The sequence below is a fragment of the Ciconia boyciana genome, chromosome 6 (genome assembly GCF_034638445.1).
Source record: "Ciconia boyciana chromosome 6, ASM3463844v1, whole genome shotgun sequence".
Classification (NCBI taxonomy): domain Eukaryota; kingdom Metazoa; phylum Chordata; class Aves; order Ciconiiformes; family Ciconiidae; genus Ciconia; species Ciconia boyciana.
In genome coordinates this window covers 28897130-28906636 of record NC_132939.1, presented here as the reverse complement: position 1 = coordinate 28906636, position 9507 = coordinate 28897130, and the positions used below count along the sequence as shown (strand labels likewise).

General features: G+C 49.9%; 1 protein-coding gene across 1 annotated transcript; it reads left to right on the top strand.

Annotated features, from left to right (window-relative positions):
• The first annotated feature begins 2819 nt into the window (after positions 1-2819).
• Positions 2820-7291, top strand: RHOV (ras homolog family member V). The gene is made up of 3 exons (XM_072864646.1): positions 2820-3015; positions 6458-6516; positions 6851-7291. Exons 1-3 carry the CDS (start codon positions 2820-2822, stop codon positions 7289-7291), a joined length of 696 nt encoding a protein of 231 aa, XP_072720747.1.
• Positions 7292-9507: the final 2216 nt, after the last annotated feature.

Genomic DNA, 9507 nt, shown 5'->3' with positions numbered 1-9507 from the left:
AGCTCCACTGAGAAAGGTGGCTATAATTAATAGAAACGGGCAGAAAAGGAATTGTCTTCCTCTAAATAACTGTGCTTTTTTAATAAGACGACTTTGTACAGATGTATAAAGTTTGTTCAGTGGTGACGCACACTGCCTAAATATATAAATTGAATTTCCACTGTAAATCACTGTGTACTCTAATGGAGCAGCTTTTCTGTTTAATTTTAGAAGCTACAGATGATAGTGCAGCCCAGCTGGATAACGGCTGAACGCTAACAGTACCTGAAATCTATATTTGGTCTGCCTGAAAAGAGTTTGATCTTCTGCACTTAATTCCCAGTGGATGGGAATTCACATCATGAGGAATACCGTCGTAATTGGTACTAATTATAATTCCTGGGAGAGAGGCCAAACATAGCCTTGCAGACTGTATTTCTCACTCAGCCAGAGACCTGATCTTGGCAGAGGAGCACATCAGGGAGGCAGCATGCAACGGGGCTCTCCTGCTGTACCTGCTATGTGTGCAGAGCCTGTCCCCATGGCTGTCGGTTCAGCAGCTCATAGGAACGGGACAGACTTTCACTGCAGAAAACAAAACTGTACAAAAATTATTGCAAAACCAAAATGCCTGACTCCTCGCTGTGTTGTGAACCTTCTGTTAGCTGTCAGGAGCAAGGCAAGACCTGCGAAAAACCCGTGGGAGCTGCCCTGTTTGTTTGCTTAATCGCTTAGTTTAAATATAGATTAAAAATCACTTAAGCTCATCCACCAGTTAAGTGTGTGTCAACCAACGGCTGTCAGAAACTGCAAGGGAATAGTCACGGAAGGAAGAGATTTTAGGAAAGGAACGACAGAAAAATAGATTCAATCCTTGGAGTGGGGTAACAGTTTATCTTCTTAAGGGACAGCCATTCCGAAGTAAACAGCATATAGGAAACAAGAGCTGCCAGCTTCTCTTCATCTCTTCCTCCTGCTACTGCTAACACTTGCTAACAGTGAATAATTTGGTGAATAATCCCTCATTTACATTCATTTCTTCCAATTAAATGGAAATGTCATAGTTCACAGAATGTCAGCCTGTGCCTGAAATGCACTGAAAAACCTTTGCAAGATCCTCACTCGCTGTGCTGCCTGCCCCGGCTGTGGTGTAGCGTGTCCTTGCCAGTCCCGTCAGAGGTACAGCCACACCTCACACATTACGGAGTATCGCCTGTCCCAGCGCTTTCTGGCTCTTCTGGCGCAGTTCAGCTGTCACCTGGCTCTGAACTAACACTGAAGAGCGTGGCACTGGAAAAAGCCGACCTAATGCAAGCCAGTCACTTGAACTAGGAGCCACTCGCTGTAGCAAGACTATCTGGTGCACATTTTAGCAGCAGCCTAGTTTATAATACCATCCCCATTTTTTGTAGCTATAGAAATTTAAGGTTGTGGTGGTAAAAACATAGAAGAGGTTGATTAAAGCAAACTGCTAGAGAAAACTGCAGAGAAGAAGCCGCCTTGCTCTTCCCAGGAAGCTCGTGGGCTATCTCCAAAGAGTGGACATGCTTTGTCCAGCCAAGACTCTTGAACCTGCGGGACTGCAGTGCTTGTGACCTGTCAGCCATGGGGAAAAGCATTTTAGACTGCGCCTGACTTAAAGATGTCTTCTCAAGTTTAGCATTAATATAGGTGAAACACCTGGGTAGCTTCTCAGTGTGGATACAAACCACAGAGAGACACAAGCTCAGGAACTGCTAATCAACAGCTCCTTGCAGCACAGGTCTCCCTTGCTGAGAGCACAATGAAGGACATCATGTCACTAAATTGGTGGCATTAATCGACAGCCCGAGTTCAGCTCCTCCATTAGGAAACAGCTCCTCCGCTTTCAAAGCTGATGTTGCAATCCTAGGTATTGCATGCATTAGTACTTTCCCTCCAGGGTTTTCAGTCACTTGGTGGTGTTACACTGGGGTGCAGTGGTTGCTGTGATAGTGTGGCCACATCTCTCCTTTCAAGTGGTGTGCTCCCACTCTTCTGTTTGTTTAGTCGTACTTCTTTAGACAGTGAGCTCCCCAGGGCAGGGATGGAGCCCTCTTCTCAGCTGCCAAGGGCACAGCACAGTGTGTGAGCTACCGGAGGTGAATACGAAAAAAGGCAATAGACTGGGAACCCCTGTGCATGTCCATGCAGCTGGGAAAATACACTCTGTGGCTCTTGCCAGCATGTAGCAACAGCTCAGCTGGGTCAGAGGACCTCAGTAATGGCAATCGCATAGTTAACAAATGCGATGTATTTCTGTCATTTGTTTCCTATTGTCCCTCGCGATATTGACCAGCACTGTTGATTTCATTCCCCTCATGCCAGAAATCGCAGATGCTCCAGGTGGGGCTGCCGGACAGTGGAAGGCATCAGCGCTGCTTCTTTGGAAAAGAAAGGAGGGGGACACGGCACAGGGGGCACCGGGGCTTTCCGGTGTGTGCAGAACACGCAGGACGGCGTGGCACCTGCCGAAGCCCCGAGAGCAAGCGCTGCCCGGGGGCCATGGCGGCGCGGGGGGGATGCGGCCCCGGGGCTCTGGCCCCGCGGGGCAGCGGCGGGAGGAGGTGGCCGGGCCGGGCCGGGCCGCCCTCCCGGCGGGGCGGGCCGGGGCGGGACTAGGGAAATGGGGGCCGGTTTTGGGCGCAGGGCGGCGGGTGTAGCGATGAGGAGCGGTGCTAGGCGGGCCGGAGAGGCGGCCCCGCACGGCAGCGCGCAGCCCCGACAGCAGCCCGCCCGCCCGGGCATGGCAGCGGCCCCGCCGCGCCGCTCCTCGCGCTGAGCCCCGCCGAGCCCCCGGTGCCGGTGCCGGTGCCGGTGCCATGCCCCCCCAGGAGCTCCTGGACTACTCGCCCGCCCTGCGGAGACACAGCCCCCCCCGGGGCAGCGGCCCGGAGCTGGGCATCAAGTGCGTACTGGTGGGCGATGGCGCCGTGGGCAAGACCAGCCTGGTCGTCAGCTACACCACCAACGGGTACCCCGACGAGTACCAGCCCACCGCCCTCGACACCTTCTCCGGTAGGCGCCCGCCCGGGCTCCGCCGTGCCTCGGCCGGCGGGTGAGGGGGGCGGCGGGCGGCGGGGGATCCCCGCCGGGCGCAGCGAAGCCCTCCCGGGGACGCGGTGTTCCCGGGGGCAGCTGGCCGGGGCGGGGGAGAGCGTTCCCGGTCCGCCGGGCTGCCGCCGGGGCTGCGCCCCAGGGGGGGCTGTGGGGTGCGGGGTGAGCACAGCCTGCGGGCACAAAGCCCAGCGGCGTTCGCTGCGACTCGGGCCGAGTCCCTCGGGCGTTCGGTGAAGGGTAGCAGGTGGCAGACCCGCGTTTGGCAGCTCTGTGTCTCAACGGGGCAATGCGTCAAGCCGGCTTGCGCGTTCTGTGAAACTGGGCACCTTCCTGGTGGTGTGGTGTTATTATGGCCGAATAGACGGGGACTTAATTTGTTGTCGGTGGTGGTTTTTAGCTTCAGAAATATCACAGCATTGTTCTGTAGGCTTTCTGGCTTTAACTGATACTCGGCAAAACATCCTCTTCCCCGCCTGTCTGCTTAAGTTAGCATTGAACAGAGGTTGCCAAAAAGTTGACCAGCTTTGTAAGTCCAGCTGGAATTGCCTTCCCTGTCAGCTGAGCTCTCGTTAGTTTCCACTTTCGTAAATGCCATCTTTGTTCTTGTTCTCTGCTCCTCTTCTTTTGGGCTCCAGTTTCTAATATAAACCCCAGGAAAATACAAAGCCCTTCGAAAGATTTCTGATCTTCATCTGATACGAAGAAACACAACAGCACATGACAGTATAGATCGGTAGATTAGAGATGGGCTCACGTCAGACCAGGAACGAGACTTCTAATGTGTCATAGTCTCAGGGGTTCTTAGAGGGAGCGTTTTGTTTGTCTGCATGTCCCCCCAGTTGCTCACTGGGAGTTGTTGATTTGCCTTGACCCTCTCCAAGCTCTTCCACTGTCAGCTGAAGGAAATGAACTGGGAGCACGCTGCTGTTCAGGGCCCAGTGGTGCTTTGGGAACAGGTGTAAGGAGCCCTCGAGTCCTCCCAGGGAAAGGTTACTGCTCTCTCTGCTCCCTTTACACTGATGTGGGCTAAGAGAGGCTTGACATCACCGTAGTTATTAGCCTCCATGTTTTTGGAAAGGGCAAATCCATAGTAAAATGATCCAGAAAGGTGGAGGCAGTATGAGTTCAGAGACTCCTCGATTAGCAGCAAGTAATTTGAAGATAGCTGCACATGGGTTTAGCCCCACTTTGAATGTCCAAGTACTGAGCCTGACTTCCAAAGGTGTGTAGTGTTTGCAACTGATAGAAATCAAAAACATTAAAAACAGGTCTTCCGAAGTTCACTTTCTGCTTATTGGGAGGAAATGGGAGAATAGAGAAGTCTCCCTTCCCACTCCTACTCTTAAACCTGGATAAACTTGAGAACCTGGATTCACAAAGCACAGTTCAGGATCCATTTCAGAAATTTCAGCCCAGTTCCCTCCACTCTTGGGGAATACTTGCAGTTGAAACTGCCAGCAGAACTGAGCTTCACAGTTTACATCCTACCCCTAGTTCTGGTCAAGGGACTGCAATGCCAGTACCAGTTAAAGAAGGTAACAAGATAGGAGAAAGTATTGCGTTATGAGGGGAGCGGCTCTGGGACTGTGGCCCAGCCACATCTGTCTGGGTGCTACCTCCTGCTGGGTGTCACTACCAGGCAGAGCACCCTTGAGTGAAACACGTACCCAGTGACCTTTCTCCACCAGGCTATCCTGTTCTGCGGGCCCCTTCGCTATTGTGCCGAAATCCAGCCTCATCCTGAGGGTGTGTACCTTGTGAGGGCGGTATTTGTAGGGCTGTTGCAGAGTTGCTAGAGTAGCTTAGGCTAGCAGGAGGTATGAAAAAAAACTTTGTGTAAGCACTGGAGCACCAGGTAATATATGTGGTGCCTTTCTTCTGAAGATTGTAAAACATTTCAGAGATGCTAATTCCTTCTCTCAACATATTTGTGAGACAGAAGAAACCAGATGCTAGAAAGGCAAATGCCCAGTGCCTTGAAGATCAAGTCAAGATCTAGCAGGTTCTTTGATCAGGAACAGGTTTCTCTTTCTCCTCTGGGGCAAAGATATGGTAACAACCCAACTGTTTCCCAGTCACAAGGAAGCAATGACTTTCAGCTACACTGCAAGGAGTGGCACTGTGGTGGACGCACCCACCCCTTCGTTTTTCCTTCAGTCTCAGTCTCCCACCAAACTTCAGTTCATCCGTTGTCTGTGTCTCCCTCCTTTTCCCCAGACTGCTTTCAGGGAGGAGTCCTCTGCTCCAAGAGCTTGTGCTAAACTCTCCAAGTCAGTTGTTTCTATCACTTTTCTCACCTGGTTAATTACTTCAAGAATCACAAAAGATTGATCCTGCTTCTGTTTCGTTTTTTGTTTTTTTGGTTTTTTGGGTTTTTTTGGTTTCGTTTTTTAACAAAAGGACAATGAAGCCTCCTCTTGGGCACAGAGGGCATTGGCATTTAGCTAGCTCGTGTCAAGTGCCAGCCATTGTCACCCTAGCCAGGATGTCTGCCTCTATTCACCAGAGCACAGCCCTATCCACGTTGTCAGGACTTTCAAGTGATTTCCAGCTCCCCCAACCCCTTTCTCCTTTTCCTCGTTCCTAGCCAGTCTCTGTGGTGTCTGTGCGCTTAAACATCTAACAGTTTCTTTCCAGATTTCCATCAGGGGTCCTGCCAGCCCTTAGTCTGAGTCAGCTGATACCACATGAAGGCTTACTGTGATTAGGGAGTGAAATGGGAGCAGACCTTACATGTGTAACTCAGCAGTTTTTCAGTGTGTGGCTATCTCTGAAAAGGATTTCACTCATCACTGTTTCCTTACTAGCTTCTTCATTTCAAAGCTGGATTTAGGTCTTTGCTTCTCCTTAGCTAGGACACTCACAGAAATGCCTTTTTTTTTTTTTTTTTTTTTAAGGCCAAATTTCTGGCCTGGATGGGAAAAATCTCCAGTAGCTTGTTTAATGGAGACTGATTTGAACTTCCACTCTGGGCCAAAAAGCTAGGCACAAGTTGCTGAAGTTCTCAGTTTGTGTTTATCTTTATCTGCTTTCTTGGGTTGTGGAAGAACAACAACAAGTTGTTCTCAGGGCACCATTTGGCTAAGGGCTGCTCTTCTCTAGAGAAGCAGTTGTCCAGTAATATGTAATGATTCTTTCAAAATACTGGAGAATAACCCAAAACACCTGAGGGGTAACCAAATCAGAAAGTCTATTGCAGGTCTCAATGTTCCCAGTGCAAGCTTCAGCTGTTTTAGTGAGGTTTAGGAGGATGCTCAGCAAAGAGGACAGACTTGAGTGACTTCAGTGAGTCTCTTCAGTGGGATACAAAACAGAGTGCTCTGGGGAAAAACCTGTATGAGTGTACGTGTGTATGCTGGGCAACTCCCTTGGACTCATCCTTATTCACTTTCTGCTACAGTGCAGGTCCTGGTGGATGGAGCCCCAGTCCGGATCCAGCTGTGGGACACTGCTGGACAGGTAAGCTCTATCAAAGCAGCTGTCAGCTCTGGTCTTGTGGGACAGGGGCTGTTTGCAGGCTTTTGATGAAGGCAGTGTTTAACTGGGAAGGAAGGAAATGCACTAGTCCGGCATCAGCTGTTTGCTGGTATGGCAGTCACAGGCAGGTGAATGACAGACTCCCTCAGCTCTGAAACTTATGCCTGAACCGTGGCAGGGCCACAAAGTCAGCACTATGCCCTGTCTCTGAGGGTGTTGCCGTCCTAGTTAACATGTGAAAAAGCCACTGCAGCATCATGCTGTTAGGAGATCAGTCCAGTGAAGACTTTTCTTTTCCCCCCTCCATTTTCTACAGGAGGACTTCGACTGTTTGCGCTCACTTTGTTACCCTGACACCGACGTCTTCCTTGTCTGCTTCAGTGTGGTAAACCCAAGCTCCTTCCAAAACATTACTGAGAAATGGATCCCTGAGATACGAACTCACAACCCCCGGGCACCGGTGCTGCTGGTGGGGACGCAGGCAGACTTGCGGGACGATGTAAATGTCCTCATCAGCCTGGATCGCTACCATGTGAAGCCCGTGCCCCGGCCTCAGGCAGAAGGTCTAGCTGACAAAATCCGGGCTGAGGCCTACCTGGAATGCTCAGCACTGACCCAGAAGAACCTCAAAGAAGTTTTTGACATGGCCATTGTCAGCGGTGTTGAGCACAAAGCACGGCAGGAAAAGAAGATGACCGCCAAAGGCATCAAAACTCTCTCCAAGTGCCGCTGGAAGAAGTTCTTCTGCTTTGTCTGAAGCTGCTTTGAGGGGGGCAAAAAAGAAACACCTGATGCCAGTATTGGCTCTGCACCTTCTTGGAGTGACTGCTCCTATGGCCCCAGCGAGGAGGGTATGATAAGCTGCTGGGCTTGGAAACCTGGCTTTTGCTGGGTTACAGTATCAGATGCCTAGGAGACATGAACTGGATTTCCATTGTGTCGGGATGTGGAATGGTCCAGGCAGCTATAAGTACCTGCTGGACATGTCTGTAGTGTCCCAGACTAATGGGAGCCTTTCATACACCAAGACTCAGTACCCCAGAACAGGCAGGTTCCTTGCATTGTTCAAAATGACCAGTCTTCTGTCTGAAGCTAACATACTTTCAGAGTCCTGACGCAGCATAATAAACGTGAGGGACTTTTGAAGTCTGCCTACGTTTTGGCTGATTTACAGGCTTGGCAGAGAGTATGGCAGGGGCAGTTCCAGGCGACTGCAGTGTGGTCAGACATGGGCTGCCGAGTTTGTAACACGAGGCTTGAGTTCCCTCTCTGATTCTGCTTGCCAAAATAGGTAGAAGTCACTTGGCTGTGAAAAAGCAGCGCTCTTTCTTAAAGGCCCTGTACTGTGAGTACCCTTGAGAAGGTTTTTCCTAAATAAAGGCCATTAGCAGGGTGAAGAGAAAATGCACTGGGAGCTACAGTAATTCTTTAAGCAAAATGTTCTCTGAGAGGACTCTGTCATCCAGCGGGTGCCAGTGCTATAGTCCTATCTTAAGAGGTAGTCATGAACTTGGGGACCTATTTTGAAAGGCCTTGTGTGTGTGTGGTGTTTTGAGAGAAAGAACAGGTGAGGAACAGTGATGAGTGGCTCTGTCTGTCTAGCAGAGACAAAACTGTGTCAGCGAAGGGTTTGTAACACTACCAAGGGGTGCAATGTAGGTGGAGAGCCATGCATGTAATGAAAGGAGAAGAGAGAAGGAAGAAAAGGAAGGGAATAAAAAGGTAAAAGAGAGATGGAAGGAAGAAAGGGAGATGGAGAAGGAAAGAAGAATTAACATTGTTAAATGAAAGCTGTGATTCTACTTAGTTGAGATGCTAATATTCAGGGAGTCTTCTAGGGACCTGGAAAACTTGCTAGTGATCTCAATTTCAAAGTAATATTGTCCATACATTAAGTTCTGAATCAAAAGGAGGGGGTTGTAGTGAGAGAGAGAGAGAGTTCCTCTTGGTCAGTAAAATCCTCAGTTTCAGATCTATGCAGGAGAACAGAATTTACCTTGTACTGTTCTTCCTGAGGCTGCAGAACAGGAATGGAGGGCTCAGGGCTTCTTTCTCTTGTGCTTCCTTTTCTTAAAAGTCACTGCTTGATCTGCTGAAATCAAAAGCAAAGGAAATCCATGAAGTTCCTGCCAGAGAAAAACAGTCACCATGTTTGCTCCATTCCCCTCTCACCTGTTTCTCAGGGGATTAATTTCCTGGTGAGTCTATTCATATTTTATTACAGAACTTCCATCAGTTTCTAAAACTTCTTTCAGAGACATTTCGTTCTGGTTTATGTAGCAGAGAGCATGACAGGTCTGTCAAGCAGTGCTTTCAATACTCAGGGGGTTCTCTGCATCTGGCCATGGCCCATCACTCTGGGGACACTCTGGAGTAATGTGACAGAAGGGGATATAGCTGTGGATTGTTTGCCCTGCACCAAGAGCAAGCATACCTGAGCTAGTGGGCCTGTAAAACAATCAAATGCAAGTAATGCAGCATGACTCTGGATCCAAACAAATGCCTGCAAACATCTCACAACCATCTCTCTTTGTGGCGCAGCTCAGTCCCCAGGACGTGAGACAAGCCTGCTGTCTCCCTGGGCAGTATATAGTATGAAAGAGGTGGGCAGATCGTCTTGCAAAGGGATGTGGCCCACAGCCTTGGACCTGCTTGTAGGGTAAGGCTTAGAGACCTGAAAAGGATAGCGTGTCAAAATGAGCTGAACGTTGAAAGGACTCCCGCAGCTGAAATGCCATCCAGGTCCAGTGAGGAGTCCTAAGAGGTGGAGAGTACAGAGGCAGTAGCTAGAAGTGACATGTCCTACACACCTCTAGGCAGGACACCACTTCCTGAACAAAGCTCTCACTCAGCAGTGCATCCCTGCATGTACTTCCTACCTGTACAGGCACCTTTGCTGTATCACTAGTTCAGTTTGTCTGTTGGGTCTTTACGCATTTCTTTAGCCTGTGAGACAGAGGGCTGCGGTGTGAC

Coding starts and splice junctions, on each gene's coding strand:
- RHOV (XM_072864646.1), top strand. CDS start 2,820: ATGCCCCCCCAGGAGCTCCTGGACTACTCGCCCGCCCTGCGGAGACAC. Junction 3,016..6,457: donor CGCCCTCGACACCTTCTCCG/GTAGGCGCCCGC, acceptor TTTCTGCTACAG/TGCAGGTCCTGGTGGATGGA. Junction 6,517..6,850: donor TGTGGGACACTGCTGGACAG/GTAAGCTCTATC, acceptor CATTTTCTACAG/GAGGACTTCGACTGTTTGCG.